Raw genomic sequence first — 23,322 nt, 5'->3', positions numbered from 1 at the left:
GTGAATAACTTTGGTTTCAAGCTTTCCATTGTCTTCTAGAAAACACCTGTGCCTTACAGAGAGCGTGTCAAGGGAGAGCTGAGCCACCAGAAAGAATTCTTCGTCTGAGTGGGTGTGTGTGTTTAGTGAGAGTGTGAAGTGTTTCTAATCTTTTCTTTTTTTCCCTTTATTGATCTTTTTTGTCGAGGATATTTTTCCATTGATTTTTTTAGAGATAGTGGAAGGGAGGGGGAGAGACAGAGAGAGAGAGAGAGAAACATCGATGTGAGAGAGACACACCAATTGGTTGCCTCCTGCAAGCCCCCTGACCAGGGTGGGGGAATCGAGCCTGGAACCGAGGTACGTGCCGCCCTTGACTGGAATCTAATCTGGGACCCCTCCGTCCGCAGGCTGACGCTCTATCCACTGAGCCAAACCGGCGAGGGCTTTCTAATCTTTCTGAAAGCAAGGAGTTGGATTCGACTTTATGAAGTGCCTGCTGTGAGCAAGCCACTATTGTTCCATTTCATTTTCTCTCCCGGGTGATGAAGTAGTTGGATGAGGACACCGGCTGGGCCCGCTGCCCAGAGCCACAGGTAGCAGGGCTCGGATTCAAACCCACGGCAACCTGATTTCACAGCCCAGTCGTCTTGTCACTGTTGACGCTCTGCCCAGACGGTCATTATTTGCTGTCCCTGGGAATGTAAATGGAGTCTAACGTGTTCCCCCTCGGCTCACAGATGGCTTTCCCAGGAAACGCAGGAGGACGTGTCTGTGGTTGGAGAGCTGCCTCTTTGAAAGGATCGCATGAGCCACTTGAGAGTGAAGTAGCCTTGATACATAACCTAACCGCAGTCACAGGGGCTGCGGATGGTCAAGAACTCGGGGACGCAGGCCCTGGGCTAAGCCCTCCGCCCGTAGTGCTTTATCCTCAACGCCTATAAAACGGATGTGGCACTCTTCCAGGTGACAGCGGGTGACCCCGAGGCTTCAAGAGGACAACCCAGGAGGCCCTGCTCGTCCTGCTTATCAGTGCCGTGGAGACGATCCCACGAAGTCCACTTCTTGGAAAACAAGCCACGCGGGAACTCGTGGCTCCAGGCTGCACCAGTCCCAGCCACCAGGTAAACTGTTTTTGCCTAAGCTCGGCTCTTCCCACTTGCCTCCTGGTTTACAGAGTACAATGCCCTTTTGTGTGGCCTCCCCGCAGGCTCCAGTTTGGACCTGAAGATGACCTTTGTCCCACATGCTGCTGGGACATTCTGTAACTGCCGGGGATGCTGGGCTTCTCCTCCCAGCCCCAGCCAGAGCCAGCCGGCCCCCAGCCCCCGCCCCCCCCCCCCCCCCAGTGGGAATGGAGCTCTTTGGGGTGTGTTTTTCTTTTCCCCAAGTCCCCAGAAATGGGAAACGTTTGTTTCCTTGAGTGGTATTTGCATGGAGAAGGTTTAACCCAAATCTTCCCCCTCCCCTTCTGGCTCCCCTCCCCCTCCCCCCGCTTCCCCCCCCACCCCCCGCACCCTGGGGAGAGAAGCCAGGTGATCTTTCAATAGCAATCCCCTGAGTCCATTCACGGGGCTTGATCCAGAAGCCATTTCTCCAGTGTCCAACAGCCTGTGTACAGCATGTCAGAGGAGGGCCAGCATGGCTTTGTATTGCTTACGACAGCTTGGACTTTAGATCCCCGGCGGCTTAGGCGCCTACGGATTTTGAAGCAGAGCAAGCTGCGGGCGGAATTGAGAGGTGGAAACCCACGCTCCGCCGAGAGATCCTGTCCCGCTGCGCCGGGGTTGTTATTGCTCTTCGGTGCCTTGAAGGTTAAGTGCACCCGGGATATTTTTAAACTGGCAAGGGCCAGTTAATCTAAAAGTGACATTTGCAGTCACGGCTGGGAGCAGCGAGCCGAGCCGGCTTAGGCTCGGGGGGCCCCTCCGCAAACAAGAACCCTGGAGAATGTGAGCCTGAGCACACACAGTTGGGAGGACATGGGGGAAGAAAAGGCCGAGAGAGAAGGGGTAAGTGAGCTCGCCCCTCCCTGGGGGTCAGGGACTTCACGCCAGCGGCCAAGTGACCGGGCATTCAGTGCGTAGGGACAGCGGCCCCTGTGCAGGGGTGCACACGTGAGCTCTCCCTGGGGCAGCAGCTCTGTTCTGTGTGGGAGAAGCTGATCCTAAGGGCTCTGAATGGAACAGGTGAAGGAGGAGAAGGGTCTTTCTTTGCGTCTATAAATGGTGATGTTGCTGGGAATCCGGTGCTTGCTCGTTAGTTCCACGTGCCGAAATGCTGGTTTAGGTTTACCTAGAAGGCTGTTCTGTGGTTGATGGGTTGATGTTTCTGTCCCCCAAACTTCTGTTTCAAAAGATTGAGACAGTACAGAGGAAAACGGGGTGTCTCCTGGCATCGCCCTCCTCCTGAGGGAGCTGCTGTGCCAAAACTTCCCAGACCTTGTTTCCCCAAAGGCCTCCGGTTCTTTGCATTCTCTGGAACATAAACTATGTCTTTCACACGGATCATGGTGATTATTTGAACATAAATGGGCTTCCCCATAGGTAGGGTGACCCAGCACCCAGATTTATCCAGCACTGAGGGGACTTCCCAGGAAGCGGGTCTTTCCATTTGAAAACGGAAAGGCCTAAATGTTGTTTTAGAAATGTTTGCCTTCTGCCGGGCCGGCATGGCTCGGTGGTTGAGTGTTGACCTATGAATCAGGAGGTCACGGTTCAATTCCCGGTCAACAATTCTTTCTCATCATTGCTGTTTCTCTCTCTCTCTCCCTCGGCCTTCCTCTCTGAAATCAATAAAAATATTTTAAAAAGAAAGAAAGAAAAGTTTCCCTTCTAACAGTGTCTTGGGAGGCCTTTACAAGATGTGATTTTTCTTTTTCTTTTTTTAAAATATATTTTATTGATTTTTTTTACAGGGAGGAAGGGAGAGGGATAGAGAATTAGAAACATTGATGAGAGAGAAACATCGACCAGCTGCCTCCTGCACACCTCCTAACTGGGGATGTGCCCACAACCAAGGTACATGCCCTTGACCGGAATCGAACCTGGGACCTCTCAGTCCGCATGCCGACGCTCTATCCACTGAGCCAGGTTAGGGCAAGATGTGATTTCTTTACTGGCTTCTCCAAGTTTTAAATGGAAAGACCCAGCCCGTTCTCAGCCGAGGTAGTCTGAGATGCCCGCATGCCCTATATTGGAAACGCTCGGGGGAAGGCGTTTTGTGTTTATGCAAAGGCGTTTTCTTTGCTCCTGCCCAGATAAACTCCCTCCCAGTTTGACCACCTTTAGACCTGAGGTAGGAACGTGTTCCATTACACAAAGCACTCCATCTTTATGGCGAAATAAACATTGTCCCCTGAGATGGAACTTTTCAGACCATCTTATATCCCCGTCGAAATGCCGGGATTCCCTTGCTCTCACACTTCTGAATTTTCACGGCCTTCGGAGGAGCGTGCACCTGTGCCTAGGGAACCCCGGGAGCAGGGCCAGAAACCTCGCATCTTATCTGCAGGCTTCGTGCGCATGCCAGATGCTATTCTAGCAGAGCCCTGTGTGATACCAGGGAACGAACTCATCCCCGTGGCACAAGGGGCCCTGTCCCTTTGTCCCCGGGACCCAGAACTCCTTGTACCGGACAGGCCAGGCGGGCACAGCAGGAAACCTGAGGTCTCGAGTATTGAGAAGTTGGCACATGCCAGGCGTTTACACACGAGGACGGTCCTGGGGGGTGAGGGGTATTACTTACTCCAGTCCCCAGACCAGGAAATCAAAGTTCAGAGGATTTCCGTGATAGGCCCAGGCCCATCAGGTGACAAACAGCAGAGTCTCCACCCACCCAGGTTAGCCTCAGGCCAGAAGGGCTGCTCTGGACCTCTCTGGGCCCCGGACACAGCCACACTCCGGAGACCGGGGTTTTGTGCCACTCTGCTTGGACTCACTGAAACCTCCCCCGCTCCCCCCTTTTCCAATCAGATTAAATCATGGTTAAGAGTGACATGGAAGGACAACCCCAACACACTCTTCTTTCTATTTGGAAGTAAGTGGGACATGAGCCCTAGCCGGTTTGGCTCAGTGGATAGAGCGTCAGCCCTTGGACTGAAGGGTCCAGGTTCGATTCTGGTCAAGGGCACGTCCCTCGGTTGCAGGCGCTATTCCCGCCCCGGTTGGGGCACATGCGGGGGGGAGGGGGGGCAACCAGTTGATGTGTTTCTCTCTGTATGTCGCTTCCCCTCCCTTCCACTCTCTCTAAAAAGTCAATGGAGCCCTGACTGGTTTGGCTCAGTGGATAGAGCATCGACCTTCGGACTTAAAGGGTTCCGGGTTCGATTCTGGTCAAGGGCATGTACTTTGGTTGTGGGCACATCCCCAGTAGGGGGTCTGCAAGAGGCAGCTCATCGATGTTTCTAAACTCTCTATCCTTCTCCCTTCCTCTTTGTAAAAATAAAAATAAAAAATAAAAAAGTCAATGGAAAAACAGGCTCCAGTAGTCACTGGAATAATGTGTTGTTGGAAACGCCCCCTTAGCAGGTCTCCCGCTCTGTCCTAAGGCTGTGGTCTCCTATAGCCACTCTCCCAACAAAGTGGCGCTGAGGGGCCCTCCTCTTTGGAATGGTAACCCCTGCGAGGTGGGGCAGGGGCTGTGGTACAGGCAGTTTGGGAAACAGGGGCTGCCTTTGCCGATACCTGCTCCACCTGCTTCCCCCATTTCCTCCCCTTTCCTGCCTGGCTCCTCCCGGCTGAACCCCGCTCCCGCTCTCCGCAGAAGCCTCCTGCTTTGAGATCACTTCCCTGAACTCGCAGACCAAGGCCGGGCCCCTGTCCCATGCACAGCCCAGGTTTCTCCTTTTTATTTTTTTCTTGATTTCAGAGAGGAAGAGAGTGGGAGAGAGAGAGAGAAACACGCATGATGAGAGAGAATCATTGACAGGCTGCCTCCTACAGCCCCACACTGGAGATCGAGCTTGCAACCCGGGGATGTGTCCCGACCGGGAATCGAACCATGGCCTCCTGGTTCATAGGTCCATGCTCAACCACTGAGCCACGCCAGCTGGGCAGGCTTCTCCTTTCTGACAGTTCTCCCGGCTGTGCCCTCACGTTCCTCTGTGATCTTACGCGGTGAGATTAAACCCACGCGGGCAGGGCCATCCCTGCGCCGTCCGCTCCGTGTCTCCAGCGGCTGGTGCCACGCCTGGCAGGTGCTTTGGGAATTACCAAGCGCTGAATGAGTGAATGGTTGAAGGCAGGTTCCGGCACAGAAGGGATAGAAGGGGAGGAGGATGGAATTCCATCTGCGAAGGGGGCGGGGGCCCAGGACAGTCCACGGCAGCAGTATCTGCAGGGACGACTCTCATGAGATGTTAGAAGAATCGGTGAGCCCGATTAGCCTTCGAGACAGACCCACTCCTCTTCCATTTCTCTAAAGCAGGGCTGGTCCGGGACCATTTGGGCCGGTTTTGCCTGGGCTGGCAAATCAACCTCCGTCAAAAGTTCAGTTTGGGGCCTGTCCTGGTTGCTCAATTGCTCAGAGCAGCGGTCGCCGACCTTTCAGACCTCACGGACCATCAGTGGTCCGTGGACCACCGGTTGGCGGCCGCTGGCTTAGAGTGTCGTCCCAATACACCAAGGTTGTGGGTTGGGTCCCTGGTCAGGGCACCTACAAGAATCAATCAATCAATGCATAAATAATAGGACAACGAATTGATGTTTCTCTTTCTTTCTCTCTTAAAATCGGTTTTTAAAAAACATGCGATTTGGCGCTCCGGGCATTAATTGAGCACCTACAGTGTGCCAGGCACTGCCCGAGCGCGCCTTTCTAGGCCAACACTCCTGGAGAACCGTGGGCCTTGGTAATCTGAGCCTTTTCCCGAAATTCACAGACTTTTCCTCCACTGAGTTTTCCTCTCCAAAGCTTCTTTCCACCTCGGTGGCCCCTACAGCTGCACACCCGCTGGGCTCTAAGGGCAAGCAGATTTGGATTTGCCACAAAAGCTCAGGATTGTTTGCTTAGGCAAATAGCATTTGCAGGGATTCTCCGGAGGCCCAGATGCTCTGACATGTGCTAAGATTGAGAACTGCTGGCTCTCCCTGGGTCTTATTTCTGGGCTTCTGGTCCCACCCAGTTAAGAGGATAGCCAGTTAGTCAATGGGATCAGCAGCCTGCTCGCCTCCACCTATTACACATCCTGGCTCCGGAGTCCAGCAGAACAGGTTTGGCTTTCATGTCCCTCCGGGCTGTGTGACTTTGAGCAGGTCACTCCCCCTCTCTGGGCCTTGGGTTTTCTGATGCCTGATTTGCGAACTAGGATGGATGCAAGATGCTCGCTATAATGGAAGGCGTTGTTGTTTTAAAAAAAAATATATATATATATATATATATTTTTTTTTTTAATGATTTTTTACAGAGAGGAAGGGAGAGAGAGAGTTAGAAACATTGATGAGAGAGAAACATCGATCAGCTGCCTCCTGCACACCCCCTACTGGGGATGTGCCCGCAACCAAGGTACATGCCCTTGACCGGAATCGAACCTGGGACCCTTCAGTCCGCAGGCCGACGCTCTATCCACAAACCGGTTAGGGCGGCGTTGTTGTTATTTATTCGTATGAGGCTAATCTCCCTACTGTTTGTAGTGAGGGAGTAACAGAGAGCAGAGTCTATTCTTAGAGGTGAGGACTGCAATTCGGTTGCTCTCCCCAGGCATTTGTCCTCTGGTGTAAGGAAGTGTGACCTTGCACCAGCACCCTTGGCCACTAGCGCAGGCAGGTGTCCGTGAGGTTCTTGGATGACACAAGGGATCCCTCCCTCCACTGTCACCTGGAAGTTGTCACATATTTTCTTTAGCTGCAAAAGTATTAAATGATTATCCCTCGCAATAGAACCAGTTTGCTAATTGCTGCTCCTGGGTTATACCTTTGGTAGAGCCCCCATCTTTAGCCAGTAGAGTTATTAACTTACCATCTAGCAAGGTGCCAAGAGCAAATTCTGCTTGAGATGTCCTGCCCCCTTAGTGACCTGGTGAACTCCTATTCAGCCTTCAAAGCCCCAGAGCGGATGTCCTCTTCTCTTAGCTCTCCTTCTCACCCATCTCCACCCCTGAAAGGAGTTCTCTCTGAATTGCCTTCCAGATGTGACTTTTCCCGATTCCGGTGTTCCAGTGGCTAGATGTTGATTTGAAAGGCATTTTCTTTATCTGGGCGGAACTCTCCTGTATCTTGCACACCCTTTCCCAGGAAAAGAATCCCAAATCTAGGGAAGTGCTCTTGTTATTTATTTCTTGGTTGCATTTGTGTCCCTTGGGAGTGGACACACAGATTTAAAAACAAGAGCCCAACTGGGCGTGGCTCAGTGGTTGAGCCTCGGCCTATGAACAAGGAGGTCATGGTTCAACTCCCAGTCAGGGCACATGCCTGGGTTTCGGGCTTGATCCCCAATGTGGGGCGTGCAGGAGGCAGCCGATCCATGATCCTCATCCATTGATGCTTCTGTCTCTCTCTCCCTCTCCCTTCCTCTCTGAAATCAATAAAAATACATATTTTTAAATAAAGGCTGTGACTTTGTGGTGATGGTGGGGCGTTCTCTCTCTCTCCCTGGCTCTTCTCATGTGCTTGCCTTGCTGGCCACCTGGAAAGGAACTGAAGGTGACCTCTGGCCAACAGCCAATAAGTCAGACAGAGAAAGGCAAATACCATATGATTTCACTTGGATTTAGAATCTAAAGAACAAAATGAATGAAGAAATAAAACAGAAACAGACTCATAGACACTAAGAGAACAGACTGACTGTTGGCGGGGGGGGGGGGGGGGTGGACGCGGGAGAGGGCTGGGGGACTGGGTGAAAAAAATGAAAGGATTAAGAAGTACAGATGGGCCCTAACTGGTGTGGCTCAGTGGATAGAGCGTCGGCCTGTGGACCGAAGGCTCCCAGGTTCGATTTCGGTCAAGGGCATGTACCTTGGTTGCGGGCACATCCCCAATAGGGAGTGTGCAGGAGGCAGCTGATGGATGTTTCTCTCTCCTCGATGTTTCTAACTCTCTATCTCTCTTCCTCTGTAAAAAAAATCAATAAAATATATTAAAAAAAAAAAGAAAAGAAGTACAGACGGGTAGTTACAGAATAGTCACAGGGATATAAAGTACAGCTTAGGGAATATAGTCAGTCATATTGTAATAACAATGTGTGGTGCCAGGTGGATCCTGGAAATATCAGGGGGAAACTGTGTAAAGTATATGATTGTCTAACCACTACGCTCCACACCTGAAACTAATGATAAACTAACCCTGAATGTAAACTGTAATTGAAAAATAAATTTTAAAAAATCTTCTTTGAATAACATAAACCCTCCACCCCCTGCCCCAAACACACACAGTCCTTGGGAACATCCTCATTGAATGAAGGAACAGAGGAGACGTTAGTTCAGCCAGACTCACACGGAAGCCCCAGAGATTTCTCCCCTTTGGGAAGGTGCCTGCCGGGGGTGCCCCTCCCCAGGCTGCTCATGGCAGGAACCCTGAGAAGCTGGGGTGAGTCCTGGGAGTGTCCCTGATGTGGGGAGCTGCCTGTCTCATCTGAGGGGGGCTATCCTGAAGGAGTGGCCCACACGCCTGACCCGTGTCTCGATGGTGCCCTTAACCAAATGTAAATCCATTTAAAAAATATATATATATATCTGCCGAAACCGGTTTGGCTCAGTGGATAGAGCATCAGCCTGTGGACTGAAGGGTCCCAGATTCGATTCCGGTCAAGGGCATGTACCTTGGTTGCGGACACATCCCCAGTGGGGGGTGTGCAGGAGGCAGCTGGTCGATGTTTCTCTCTCATCGATGTTTCTAACTCTCTATCCCTCTCCCTTCCGCTCTGTAAAAAAATCAATAAAATATATTTAAAAAATAAATAAATAAATGTATATCTGTATTGATTTCAGAGAGGGAGAGGGAGATAGAAACATTATTGATGAGAGAGAATCATTGATTGGCTGCCTCCTGCATGCCTCCCCCCCTGCTCCCTCCCCCCCGGACTGGGGACCAAGCCCACAACCCGGGCATGTGTCCTGACCGGGAATTGAACTGTGACCTCCTGGTTCATAGGTCGACGCTCAACCACTGAGCCACGCCGGCCGGGCTGTACGTCCATGTACTGAGGAGGCCCCCACAGCAGAGACCACACTCCTGATCGCCTGCCTCGCTCTCTTCCTTTTGACGCACAAGAAGGGGAACGTTATGTTCAGGGACTGATTGGATCTTGGTTGGTCCAGTAATCCTGTGAGGTGGGCGAGCTCACGGCGGTGGCTAAGATGAGCCCTACTCAGTGCCCTGCCTGGGTGATGGCTTCAACCTGGACAGCCTCATCTTGCAAGCTGTGCCCTTATCCGACTTTGCAGATGAGTCACCTGAGGCTGGGAGAGGGCACTGAACTTGCCCGTGGCTCACCCTGCGTGTGGGCGGCAGAGCCTCAGGGTGAACGCAGGTCAGGTTCCAAGGCCCCAGTCGAGGTGCCCGAGGACGGTGGGGTTGGCTGTGATGGGCGCCTCCGTGTAGAAGGAGCCCTGGCCCGAAGCCGGGACCTTGGTGCTGGGCGTGGCTGTGTCACTCATTTCATGTGTGACCTCTGGCCTCTGTTCACCTATAAAACAGGGACACCGGGCTTGCCAAGGGTTCCTCCTTTCGGGCTGTGGGTTGGAGAAGGCGTCTTTTTAGGAAACACTGACCTGTGACACCGCTGGCCCCTAGGGCCGGAGTACAGGTGCCAGTAGCAGCTGCCAGTCAGCTTGTTTGTTCCTTTCTCTTTAATCATCTGTGAACTCCTTCCGCCATCACCTGCCAGCAGGAGGGTCCCTAACCACCCACTCTTCCTCCTGATGCTTTTGCTTCTCTTTCCGCCATGCCCACCTTGGCCAAACCCGGGGTCTGCTGAGACACCGCCCCTCCCCCCCTCCCCCACAGGCAGGTGTCTGGCCGACGCCCACGGAGGAACCAGTCGGCTGCCCCAATCTGGTTTCCCTGTCTACACCGGGCACTCGTGATCCTGGGAGCGTTTCACTTCGGCGACAGACACAGAGTTGGGCAAGGAGGGTGATTGCATGAGCTGAGAAGTAGGCCTAAGTACAGGAATGTGGCAAGCCGGAGGGAGGTGGCCCCGTGGGCCGGCGAGCCCCGGGAGCGCAGATCGCCTCTTAAGTACCTGAGCCGGAGGCCAGGTGAGGGCTGAGCAGGGACCTTCACAAGCGGCCTCTGTTGGCGGGTGACAAACAAGAACATGTGCGGCACAGCTGACTTGGGAGAAAGCTTACCCGCGCCGGGGCACCGGCCGTCCAAACTCCTCCCCCGTGGCCTGATGCGCGCCACCGGCCTCCTGCTGAAAGGTGACACTGCGTGGGCTGGGCTCCCTTAGTCACAGCGGGCGCCTGTCAGACCCAGACGGGGTGCAGCTGGTGGCTGTGTCCACGGTCATGGTAAGTGGCAGGCAGCAAGTCCCGGGAGGTCCTCTTGGTGGGAGGAAAAGTCCGAGTGGGAGCTGGGAGTGCTGGCTGCCACTCTCCCCTTCTCCCTCAAAGACCTTGCCAGGGATGGGGGTTCGGGGGGGGGGGGGGGGGGTTTGGGGGGGGCGGAGAGAGAGCTGGGAACCCTCCTCTCTCTCCAGCCCTCGGCTGGCTGCTGGCCAGCACTGCTTGGAGCCGCGCCATGGCCTGCATTCGCGTGGCCAGGGCCATGATTGCTCTGGCTCCCGGCAGCTGTTGCTTTGGGCTCGGTTTGCAAGAAATAAAAATAGCGTTGGCTGGTGCTTGATCTCTGGGTCAGCTGGGTTATCTCAGCGAAGGGGCACGGCGTGGCACGGCGTGGCCCACGGCGTTGCACGGGGAGCCTGTCCTGCCTGTGGAATCAAACTGCAGGCACAGGGATCCTGCACGACAGTGCCGGTCCGCTGTGCGCTTCCTTCTATGTGACAGGCAGGCGTCTGGTTTTACGATCGTATCCACGTGCTCGTAGTAACCTCTCCACTTTATGGAATTAATTTACATCCAGCGTGGGGGTGGGGCAGGGGGAAAGGTGTGGGTGCCGGGCTTGGTGTGTGAGCGAACTCAAGGTGCTGAGCTTCCCCGTGCCTCAGTTTACCAACAGTGAAATGGGACTAAAGTAGTGGCAGCAGCAATAACAATTCCCATCAAGTTGTTCCAAGGATTGGAAGCTTGAAGGCACTCTCTCCTCGCGATGGTTTCTGTATGTGTAAGTGCTGTACATGTTTATGTGTTATTGGAAGCGCAGTTGTGAGGCGGGGAAATGGGGCAAGAATTGGCATCCCCATTTTACAGATGAGGAAACTGAGACTCAGTTTCTTTGGGAGCTTTCTCAAACAGTTCCCCCATTTGGCCCCAGGTGCTTACTCGTGTGGTGGCCTTGGGGTCCTGTCATTGCTCTACAAAGAAAATGGAGGGACCCTGGGGTTTTTCGTGCAGGTAGCTCTCACAAGGCAGGTTTTGGGGTGTTCGTTGCACTGGCCCCTATCGGAATAACAGCAGGTCTTCAAGGATTTGCAGAGTAAGAGAGGGCGCCAAGGTAAGCTTGGCAGCTTCACCCCCATCCCTCCATCCCCACCGCGCGCGTGTGTCTCTGCCCATCTGCCCACCCACTCACTCCCTGTCTTTGCGCCCACCGACCTATTCATCCTTCCACCCACAGTCCCAGCCAGGATTTCCGGAGCAAATTCCCAAAGAGCTTGCCTAATGCAAAACTTGGGAACCCATGTAAAGAATGTATTCTCAAGCCCGGCCAGCGTGGCTCAGTGGTTGAGGGTTGGCCAATGAACCAGGAGGTCACAGCTCAATTCTCGGTTAGGACACATGCCCGGGTTGCAGGCTCCATCCGGCGGCGGGGGGGAAGAGGGGGAAGGGTGCAGGAGGCAGCTGATAGATGATTCTCATCACTGATGTTCCTATCTCTTCCTCTCCCTTCCTCTCTGAAATCAATAAAAAAAATGTTTGTTTGTTTTTTTCAAAAGAATGTATTCTCAGGATTCCTAAGTCCCAAGCCCCCTGTAGCACACGTTTTCCTTGATGCTGCTCTGGTTTGCTCAGCATTTCAGCTTCATGCACTATTTTCACCGTTTCTTAGCGCTCACAATTTCAGACATGCCCATTTTAAATGTGCCTAAACTTGGCCACATTGGGATAAGGTGTCCTGCTTGGCACTCAGCTTCAGAACCGCCACTGAGACACCCCGCTCGTTCCCGGGGCGTTCCTGACACCGTCCCAGAAACGGGGCCCTAAAATCCAAATCCCAGCTCACTTCAGGCCGTCCGTTGGTGCTGAGTGTGTGCGCATGGACTTGTCATTCCTTCGATACTCACGTTTTGAGCAACGACTGGGCACCGAGCACTGAGCCGGGCACAAGGGTCCAGAAATGAATGACAAATGGTTCATATCCCCAAGGGACCAGGGGATTGGCCACGGGAGACCGGTGACCGTGTGTCAGTGTTACCAGGACGGAGGTCTGGACTCGCTGGTGAGCGCCGCAGGCAGTCCGAGGCCGGCTGAGCAAAGAGCCTGGTCTCGGGGTGGGCTGGGGGGTTGTGAAGGTGCTTGGCCGGTGTGGCCAGCAGAGGGCGTGAGAGCGGGAGTGGCCCTTCTACCCCCACCATGCCCTCCGGCCTAGGGAGGAAGTGGGTAGGACTGCAACCTGTTGGAGCCTCTGAGGAAGCCAGTATGGCCTTGGCAGCGTTTTTCGGTGATGCCACCTGCCAATTGCTAATTTCAAAATTTGTCCTGAGGACAAGTGTAAGCCCGGGTTTCAGGACTCTGACGTTTCTTAAGCTTTCCTTGAGGACTTCTTCTGTGCAAGAAACGAGTAAGAAATAGACTCTGTTCCAGAAGCTCCCACCTCACCTCAGGGGTCAGAAGCGGGAGGGAGGGAGTAGGCGGGAGAGTTTAGACCACTGATTCTCACCTGAGGGCAATTTTTAAAAATATATATTTTTATTGATTTCAGAGAGGAAGGAAGAGGAGAGAGAAAGAGAGAGAGAAAGAGAGAAACATCAATGATGAGAATCACTAATCAGCTGTCTCCTGCACGGCCCCTACTGGGGACTGAGGCGGAAACCCGGGCATGTGCCCTTGACTGGAATCGAACCCGCGACCCTTCCGTCTGCAGGCGGATGCTCTAGCCACTGAGCCAAACCAGCTAGGGCACCCGAGGGCAATTTTGTTCCCCAGGGATAGTTGGCCACGTCCGGAGACATTTTTGATTGTCACAGCTAAAGGGAGTGAGCTACTGTCCTCTAGTGGGTGGAGGCGAGGGATGCCGCTCCACATCCTACCATGCACGGGACAGCCTCCTCCACAGAGAATTCTCCGGCCCCAACTGTCGGCGGTGCCAGGGTGAGGGCAAGGCTTGGGCCTCCGAAAGTTGGAAAGTGTATGCTATGAACACGTGTGTACATGTATTTGTGTGTCCCTGTTCTCGGTTCTTTTGGAATATATCTAGTTGGATAGCAGAGGTGAGAGTGGTCACCCCTGTCTTATTCCTGTCTTAGCGGGCAAGCATGGCAGTCTTGCACTATTGAGTAGATATTAATTTTTCATAAATGGGCGTTGTGACTTTGAAGTTCCTTTCTGTTCTTAGTTTTCTGAGTGTTTTAATCAGGAGAGGCTGCTGGGTTTTCTTGAATGCTTTTCCGGGTCCACTGAGATGATCACGTGTTTTTTCCCCCCCTCTGTTCTACTTGTGTGGTTTGTTCCGTTGGTTGATGTTGAACCGCCCTTGACTGACCCTTTTTTTTTAAAAAAACAAAACAAAACCTTGATGGTCTTAAAAAGAAAAAGGATCCTCCTGGCCCCGTGGATTACCTAGAAAATTTCCTTGACGACAACATTTTGGCAAGTTCCGTTGGCCAACGTGGGCAAGAGTGTGGGCCATGGAGTTCTGGGAAAACGTGAGAACTTTTCCCCTAAGAACATTGTGTTGAAACTAAAAAAAAGGGAAAAAAAAAAACACCTTTTAGATACTTCATTGGTATGCTTAAGCTTTGTGATCTGTTGTTGTTGTTTTTTAATCCTCACCCGAGGATATGTTTCCATTGATTTTTAGAGAGAGTGGACGAGAGAGGGAAAGACGGAGAGAAACATCGATGTGAGAGAAACACATCCATTGGTTGCCTCCTGCATGTGCCCTGACCAGAGCCCAGGCCAGGCAGTAGCCTGTAATCAAGGTACGTGGCCTTGACCGGAATTGAACGCGGGACCCTTCGGTCTGCAGGCCAACGCTCTAGCCACTGAGCCAAGTCAGCTAAGGCTAGGGAAGTCATTTTTAGATAACAGCTTTATTGAAATGTCAGTCACACATCAGAGAATTTACTCGTGTAAAATTCAGTGTTTTTTAGAGTTGTGCAACCATCGCTGCCATGAATTTTAGAACACTTTCATCACTCCAAATGGACACCTGTAGCTCTCACCCGTATCCCACTAGCCCTAGGCAACCACTAATCTTCTGTCTCTCTGAATTTGCCTGTTGTGGGCACATCATCTACCTGGAATCATACGCTATGAGGTGTTTCTTTTACTTAGCACGTTTTCAAGATGCATGCATGTTTTATTATGTATCAGCGTTTCGTTCTTTTTTTTACGGCTACAGAATATTCCATTGTATGGATGGACCACATTTTGTTTATCCATTCATCAGTTAATGGACATTTGGATTGTTTCAACTGTTTGGATATTACGATGCCGCCACAGAGTCCTTTAAAGTACGTGATCTCATTTAGTTCTCTCGCACATGCATGCTTATGATGCACGGCGAGCATGTGTTAGCATACCTAAATTAGAGGCGAGCAACCTCGAGTCAGAGGGCTAAGGAACGCTCCCAAGACCAAGCACGTGATGGGCAGGAGCTGCGAGGAGGACCCTTCTCCACTCTGTCCCTGGCTCCTCTCCTCTGGCTCTCTTGGCTGAATACACAGATTCCCGACTGCCTCTCATCCCACTCGCTCCTTTAAGAGAGAAATACCGTAACTCACCCTGGTCTCTCTGGTGGCTCAGTTGGTTGAGCGTCGTCCTGTGCACCGAAAGGTCACTGGTTCAATTCCCAGTCAGGGCACATGCCCAGGTGGCAGGTTCAATCCCTGGTCAGGGTACGTGCGGAAGGCAACTGATGGATGTTTCTCTCTCACATGGATGTTTTTCTCTCTTTCTCTCCCCTTCTCCTGTCCTCTCTCTCTCAAATCAATAAAAAAAATATATTTTTTAAAAAATTAAAAAGAGAAATAACTCAAAGCCATAGATACTAAAGCATCTCTCCTTTTCTCCTTGCAGGTTTTCTGAATGACCTTGCTGCTTTGCCTGTGTTGTCTGATTTTCTCCTGCCTGACCTTTTCCTGGTTAAAGATCTGGGGGAAAATGACAGACTCCAAGCCAGTCACCAAGAATAAATCGGAGGCGAGCTTCATCCCAAGCCAGGACCCCTTTCCAGCCCCCAACAGCTCCGAGGAGCCACCGCAGAAAAATGGAGACAGCAGCTCTTTGCCAAAGACTCCTAACCAGACGGAGCCGGCCTCCCAGAAAGGCCCCAAAGATGCCGATCGGCAAAGAACCTCCAGGCCACCCCGACACAGGAATCCCTCCAAAAGCCCCCTTGCCTCCCGGGATGCCTCCCCAGCCAATGGGACAAGGACCCCAGGCCCGGAGGCCCCCGACACCAATGGCCTGTCCTCGCCGGCCAGGCCGCAGGCCCGAGCCAGAACCCTCTCCAAAGAGGACCAGAAGCAGGCGCGCATCAAGAGGCAGCTGATGACCAACTTCATCCTGGGCTCCTTCGACGACAACTCCTCTGACGAGGACCCGGGGACTGGCTCCGGCCGAGAATCTTCCCGCAGGGGCAGCAGGGCCGGCCTGGGGGCCCTGACCCTGGAGGCTGCTCGGGCTGCAGGCGACTCTGAGACCCTTGTCCCCGCGATGAGGTAATGTGCCCTTTCTGTCCTCGTAACCAGGAGGGTGGCGCAGCGTTAGGGAGTGGTCTTCACCTTCTCCCCTCCCCCGCCCCCCGCCGTCAAGCCATCCTTGGATGCCAGGGCTTCCAGGGTAGCTGTGTGAAAAGCAGGAGATGTTACCCTTCTCTGCTTGCTTCCTTCCTTCCTTCCTTTCAAAATCGTCTCTTAAACACCTGCTGTGTGAACAGGAAGCTGGCTTCCTAGGCAATGTCAGCCTAGTTGGGGTAGAGGGCTCGGCATGTAACTAGTTATAATTTAAGCCAAATGAGCTTAAGCCACAAGGGATGACGGGAGCCTGGAGGGCAGGACAGTTTCCCTATTCAGCAGGGAGCTCCTACCCGAGAAGCAGGCCTTCCCCCAGGGATGCCCAAAAAGCAGAAACTCACATCCCAGATACTGGAACCAGTGTTGTCCGGTGGTGACTTTTTGGAGGATTTTGTTTTGTGAATCAAGCCTTGCCACCTCCGTTCCCAAATTACAAAAGGAACGCAGTCGATCCCAGTAGAAAAGGCGCCAACCAGAACCTCACAGGCCGGGGAGGGGGGGGGAGGGGCAGGCTCCCTTACTGGCTGTTCTTTTAAGCAGCTCTGGTATCTGCTCTGCCAAAATGAGAGAAACCTCAGTGAGGACATGGGTTCTTCCATAGGGACCCACGTTCCCAGGGAGCTTAATGTTAACCCTGGTTCCTGAAGTAAGAGATTGAGAAAAAAGAAAATGCCAGTGTGCCCTAGGAGGATGATCTCCAGGGAAACTTTTTTTTTTTTTTTTTTGGTTAATCATCACCCAAGGATATTTTTTCCATTGATTTTTTTTTTTAGAGAGAGTGGAAGGAAGGAGAAGAGACACAGAGAGAGAAACATCGATGTGAGAGAGACACATCGATGGGTTGCCTCCTGCACACGCCCTGACCTGAGCTGGGGATCAAGCCTGCAACCAAGGTACGTGCCCTTGACCGGAATCGAACCCAGGACCCTTCAGTCCGAGGGCCGACTCTCTAACCACTGAGTAAAACCGGCTAGGGCCAGGGGAAACTATTCTGAGCTTCTGGAAGGGTTAAAGGAAGAGGAGGGCTTCAGGGTCTGGTACAAAGAGTACCTGGTTCAACCCTGGCTCTGCCCCTCTGCCCCACTGTGTGACCTTGGGCTTGGCACTTCACCTCTCCCACCTGCATCCCTCATCTGCAAAATGTTGAAGGGATTAAAGGGGATGATGTTTGTAAAGTATGCACAGTGTTTGGTACACAATAGGTGCTTCATAAGCATGAGATTCCTCCCCAGCTCCTGTCCTGGGCTGGTCCTCTGCCCACTAGCACCCACCTCACCCACCACTCGAATTTACCTGGAGCTTCCCCACCCCCTCCTACCTATAGATTATATAAATTATCCATTTATCTCTTCTAACAATGACACAAGGCTGGCGGTGGATCCCCATTTTACAGATGACAAAACCGAGGCCCAGAGAGGGGAAGTACCTTTCCCAAGATCCCACAATGCGCACTCTCTAGTAATCTTAAGCATTCTCTCCCCTCCAAACCCCGTTCTTTCCCTCAGTGCGGCAATTTCAGCAGTGATTAGGGAAAGCAGTTTATTAAACCAAGTCACTGAAATTGATGAGCCACAGAGATTAGGGTAGAAGTGGATGTCCAGTGTGTGTGGGGGTGTGTGTGTGCTAAGTGATATCTAAGTAGGAGGGTTGGCAAGATACCTTAATTACAAGAGCTCTAGCCAGAAACAAGAGGGTCCATCCTAACTGGAAGATGGGAAATCTATATATATAAAAGGCTAATATGCAAAGTGTCCCCTGGGGAGTTCAACCAGGAGACCGGGAGTTCTATTGCTCGCTATGACATGCGCTGACCACCAGGGGGTGGCATGGAATGGAGTAAGGTCCCTGCCGGCAGCCGGAAGGCCCTGATCAGCCCTGATCTCTGGCCAGGCCTAGGGACCCTACCCGTGCATGAATTTCATGCACCCGGCCTCTAGTGTACAAATAAACAAGCCCATAAGATAGTTTCCAAGTGTGTCCAGTGCCAAGAAGGAAACAGGGTACAGGAGAGGGGATTATTAAGAGGCAGTATTTTAGAAACGTGTGTGCAGGTCAGGGAAGAGCTCTTAGAAGAAGCAACTTTCAAACTAGACCTGAGCAGGCCCACAGGACTTTCTAGAATGGGACGTTCTAGAACTGGGCTGCCCGATATGCGGCTTATGGAGGGCCGCTGCTGGGGTCTTCTCTTACACAGGGTGGTGACGCCTTCCCCCGGGCCCCCAGGTCAGAGGCTCCGGCCACTTTCAGATGCGGGTCATTGAGTTCGGGGGTGCAGGCTGGCGCCCTGCCTGCCACCAGCTGGAGCATCGACAGAGTCCCTGTTAGTTCCAGGAAGTTCCCTTCATTAGTATTATGTGTGGGTTTGTTTGTTTTTTCCTGATCCGTTGCTCAATCGTCTGCACCCTCAGGCAAATCTCCGAACCTTTTGGGTCTGGTTTCTGCAAAATGGAAGCCGAGAACAGGGGCTCTCACTCCGTCCCCATTTCCCAGACAGGAAGCAAAGGCCTGGAGAGTTTATCCCAGGGCCTGGGGGTCTTCCCTGGCCCCTGCAGTTCTCTTGGGCGCCACCCAAGGTCACCTTGTGGCCCACCTGGCTCTCCTCTCTTCCTGCCAGCCCAACTGCTGGGAGACTGGCAAGGCCATGGATGGAAAATGCATGTGCTTAATATGTGGGGGGGATGCTCCTTTCCTTTTCTTTTTAATCTTCACCTGAGGATATGCGCATTGATTTTATTTTATTAAAAACTTTGTGTGTGTTGCCGAAACCGGTTTAGCTCGGTGGATAGAGCGTTGGCCTGCGGACTCAAGGGTCCCGGGTTCGATTCCGGTCAGGGGAATGTGCCTTGGTTGCGGGGACATCCCTAGTGGGGGGTGTGCAGGAGGCAGCTGGTCGATGTTTCTCTCTCATCGATGTTTCTAACTCTCTATCCCTCTCTCTTCCTCCCTGTGGAAAATCCATTAAAAAAAACACAAACAAAAAACTTTGTGTGTGTTTGTTAATCCTCCCCCGAGGATATGTTTTCCACTGAGGGTAAGGGAGTGGAAGGGAGAGTCAGAGAGAGAGATGAGAGAGAAACATCGATGCGAGAACATCAGTGGGTTGCCTTCTGTTTGTGCCCCAACCGGGGATCCAACCTGCCACCTAGGTATGTGCCCTAACTGGGAATCGAACCCGCCACCTTTCGGTGCTTGGGAAGATGCTCCAACTAACTGAGCCACCGGGCCAGGGCTGGAGAGACGCTCTTTGAAGCGGTCTGCAAAGCGGCCTTCTTCTTCCTGCTGTGCCCTCCGCATCCCAGAATACTCACACTTGCCGCTTCCTTCTGGGCCTTGGCGCTTGCTGTGCCCTCTGGGCGGAAATGCTTCCTTTTCTTCTTCACCCCCTGGACTCCCTCCCCACCCCCCAGGGCCTGCGCCATGGCCCTGACCTGCAGTCCCACCGCGCCCTGTGCGCTTGGCCGAGTGCTCTGCTTGCTCGGCTCTCACATCTGGAGACTCTTAATAACTTTTGAACAAGGGGCCCACACATCGTGCCGTGGGCCTCGTAAATTCTGTAGCCGGTCCCGCCTCCCCCTCCGGCTTTTGCCCGTCAGAGTCTCTGTCTCTGAGGGTCTTCCCTGTCCCCCTCCCACTTTTAAAGTTTCCCCCCTCGTGCCCCGTTTCTTTTCTTTTTTCTTTTTTCTAAATAATTCTTTATTGTTGAAAGTATTACGTATGTCCTGATTTCCCCCCCATTGACCCCCTCCATCCCGCCCCCGCCCCAGGCCCTCACCACCCCATTGTCTGTGGCCATGGGCCACGCGTATATGCAGAAAAGGTCCTTGACTGATTACCTCCCACCCACCCACCCACCCTCCTCCGCCTTCCCTCCGAGATTCCCCACAGTGTTCCAGGCTTCCATGTCTCTGGATCCACTCCGTTCATCAGTTTATTTTGTTACTTAGATTCCACATATGAGTGAGATCATGGGACACTTGTCTTTCTCTGACTCACTTATTTCACTTAGCAGGATACTCTCCAGGTCCCTCCATGCTGTCTCAAAGGGTAAGAGATTCTTCTTTTTCACTGATCGCGCCCCGTTTCTTGATCCATCATCCTGATGTGTTGCCTTCACAACCCTTAATCCCTCTTTGAGATGTCTGCAATGCCCTGGTTTGTTTACTGAGTTGTGACCTGCCGCCTGCAGGCTCCATGAAGCCAGGGGCCCCCGCCGTTCCCCACTCCCCAGCCTGGTGCCAGCTCGCCGTAGACTTTGGATAAATATTCGCCGAATGCATGAATGAAACGGGCAACCCCATCTTGTCAAAGACAGAATTCTGGTTTCCCGCGGCGTGCAGAACACCTCATGAATGGGGCGGAAGAATGGGTGGGTGCATGAATGAACGAATGAAGAGACACTTCCGTGTGGCTCTTGAGCAGAAGTAGAATGTATGCATACAATTCTTTTGGTAGAAATCTTGTGACTTTGTAGACTAGTTCTGGGGTGAAACTCCAAGTTGGAATTTTTCTCCTGCTTTTAAATGGGGTTAGGTATTCTCCCCCATCCCTTCCATTTTCCCACCCAGTGACTTAGTGCTGTCTGTTCAGATCTCCCCCGCTCCCTCCCTCCCCCCAGTCTCTTCCCTTTGGGGTTCATCTGGGGCCAGGACTTGAGACTTGGCCTTGCCTTGCACTTGGAAACAGTCCCCGAGGATTGGAATTCCCATGTAACCCTCAGAAATAGAGGCGATGAGAACATGCATGATGTGGCAGAATAGACGTTCACGTACCACGAAACGAGGGTGGGCCCGTTTCATTGAACAAGCAGCAGTGTGGTTAGGGCACAGTGGGCTTGGGGTGAGCTGCCAGGTTCCAAGCCGCCTCTCGCTAGCTTGTCATCCTCAGTGCTGCCCTGTGGGGGGCGCATGTGTGGACTGAGTGGGACGGACGGGTTCGGGATTGCACAAACTCAGTCCTGAGGGTCAAAGTTACGAAACTCAAGTTCATAAGTTGGCGTTGAACTCCTTTACCAGCAAACCTGCCTGGAATCGTTGTGGTTATTTGTAGGCTTCATCCCATTTTGTGTGAATGTTCATGTCTTCTGCTACCAAAATATTAACATGAAAATGCGAAGCATTAAGTGTTACCTTCCTAAAAAAAAAAAAAAAAAATCCCCCAATTCCGAAGCCCATGAGGCCCCATGAGTTTCAGAAAAAGGACTGTGGATACATGTATGTCACGAGCTTAGAACATCCCTGGCACATAATAAGCACAAAACATGCTTGTGCTTAATAAACGTGTGCATGTGGCAGGAAGGAGTGTCTCCGAATAATTAATCATCGCTGTCTCTATGTGGTGCGATTATCCATAATTTACATTTTCTTCTGTGTTTTCTAACTTTCTGCTGTAAATATTGTTATAGCAAGTTTTAACGATGTTTAATAATAAAACAGATATTGGAGGGGCCTGACACGCATGGCTCGGTGGTTGAGCTTTGACCTATGAACCAGCAGGGGGCGTGCTGAAGGCGGCCGATGGATAATTTTCTTGGATCATTGATGTTTCTGTCTCTCTCTCCATCTCCCTTCCTCTCTGAAATCAATAAAGATTTTTAAAAAGGATATTGGAGGGGAGTCAACCAGTCATCTCACTTCCTAGATAAGAAGCTGAGGGCTGGAGAGGTTCGGGGGTCTGTCCGAGGTCTCCCAGCGAGATCGCCTTCGGCCCAGAGCACCGCTTGAACCCAGACCCTCAGCAGAAGCAGGTTAGAAAGTGGTCTGGAAACTCCCGGTATTGATGTTGCCACCTCACCTGGGCTCCAGCAAAGGCACCTCCTCCGTCCTTCTAACTTGTTCTTTCCCTTAATGGAAGAGGCGGGAGACGGGACAACTGATCAAGCACGCATTCCGCTGTGTGATCCTGGGGCCACCACCTACCCTCTCTGAGCCAGACTGGATGCTCCGAGGTCCTCTGTGGCTCTAACAGTCTTGGCTTTCGTTTCTTTGTGTGTGGAGGGGTCGGTAGGGGCTGGGAGATGGGGAAAAGAGGGCAGCTGGAAAACTGGAAAAAGCACGTTAATTCATAACCACTTTCTCCTTTGCTAATTACCGCAGAGGGTCTGGGTTCCAGGCAAGTTCAGGACAAGCCAAGAGATGAAATGGTCAAGGGCGGTAGCTAAGGTTTGTCCCCTCCATTCATTGGCTTGGGAGCGCTTTTTGCAGCCCTGCAGGTGGGTGCCAGGCACTGTGATTGGCACTGTGGACGCATAGACAGTGAGACCTGGCCCCTGCGCTCTGGAGGACAGGCTCAGGAAGGGCTGAGCGGCCAGGAGCCCGGGACATTGCCCTTGATAGGTGGAGGGGTTAAGAGCACTCACGCTGGAGGCCAGCTGACGGAGGACTGGCCTGCTGACTCCTCCACCGGCCGTCATGTGACCTGGGGTTGAGCTGTCAGCTTTCTGTGCCTCAGCGTCCTCTCAAATGAGGCCACAGTGGCCCCTACCTCACAGGGCCAGAGTCAGGCTTAGTGGAGTTACTATGAGCACAGCACTTAAAGCTGGGCCCACCGGGCACTCATTGTCATTAAATGCAAAGCACAGTGTCATAGTAAGGGCCCAGGACCCGCAGGCAGACAGATCTGGGTTCAAATCTCAGAGCCGTCCCATGACCTCTCTGAGCTGCAATTCCCTTCTCTGTCGAAGCAGGGTAAGACCAGGTCTCCCTTGGAAGTGTGTTGAGATCACACGGGAGGAAGTGCCGGGCGTGGATGGCCGCAGGCTGCCTCGGTTGCCATCCGTTGAATGGGCATCTTCCAAAGTTCTTACCTGTGGTCATGGCTGTTCGCACGCCTCACCAGGACTGTGATGTTAAGGTAGGGCAACCTGTGTCCGCGGAGGAGGAAGAGGGATTGAAACAGCAGGTGAAGTGTCCCTGAGACAGGCTAACATGCAAACTGGCCCGCAGGTGCCGGGGGTTGGCTCTGCCTTTTCCCACAATGCTCGCTTCCACGTGGGAGTTTGAGAGATTTGCAAAGCGCACCTCGGACCCTGGGAAGGCGAGTGCAGTGAGGGTCTGTGGGGTGTGGACATGAAGGAAGGAGCCCGGCCAGGGAGTGAAGGTGCAGGGGAAAGGAAAGGGACCCCTGGGATTTGCATCGCCCCCCCTCATCCCGCATCGTATCCAGGGTGGGCTCGCAGCTGCCTCCCCAGGCCTCTCCTCTTCACGGTCGCCATCCACCCCTTTCTCATCAGTGCCGAGTAGTGAGCAGCTCATACAACTTTAAACTCTCTATACATATTTGTATCTCTAAATGGAATGCAATGGATCTTTCTATGACACCTTAATTGATTTA

General features: G+C 52.6%; 1 protein-coding gene and 1 long non-coding RNA gene across 3 annotated transcripts in view; one reads left to right on the top strand and one right to left on the bottom strand.

The window, feature by feature from the left end:
- Nucleotides 1–15,283: 15,283 nt before the first annotated feature.
- The window catches only part of ACACB (acetyl-CoA carboxylase beta), a 74,945-nt gene continuing 66,906 nt past the window's right edge, over nucleotides 15,284–23,322 (top strand). The window contains exon 1 of the mRNA XM_054712462.1: nucleotides 15,284–15,918. Within this exon, the coding sequence (XP_054568437.1) occupies nucleotides 15,284–15,918 (635 nt within the window). The remainder of the gene's footprint in view (nucleotides 15,919–23,322) is intronic.
- On the bottom strand, nucleotides 20,923–22,407 carry LOC129148074 (uncharacterized). 2 transcript variants are annotated; one of them, XR_008555256.1, is made up of 3 exons: nucleotides 22,349–22,407; nucleotides 21,784–22,024; nucleotides 20,923–21,076 (listed from the first exon to the last, which is right to left on the bottom strand). It is a non-coding gene; the product is annotated as an uncharacterized LOC129148074 (long non-coding RNA). The 2 variants fall into 2 exon arrangements; XR_008555255.1 differs by lacking the exon at nucleotides 20,923–21,076 and adding an exon at nucleotides 21,471–21,564.

This window comes from Eptesicus fuscus, chromosome 23 (assembly GCF_027574615.1).
Source record: "Eptesicus fuscus isolate TK198812 chromosome 23, DD_ASM_mEF_20220401, whole genome shotgun sequence".
NCBI lineage: Eukaryota > Metazoa > Chordata > Mammalia > Chiroptera > Vespertilionidae > Eptesicus > Eptesicus fuscus.
The sequence above is the reverse complement of the archived record's forward strand: the minus strand, read 5'-3'. Positions and strand labels throughout refer to the sequence as shown.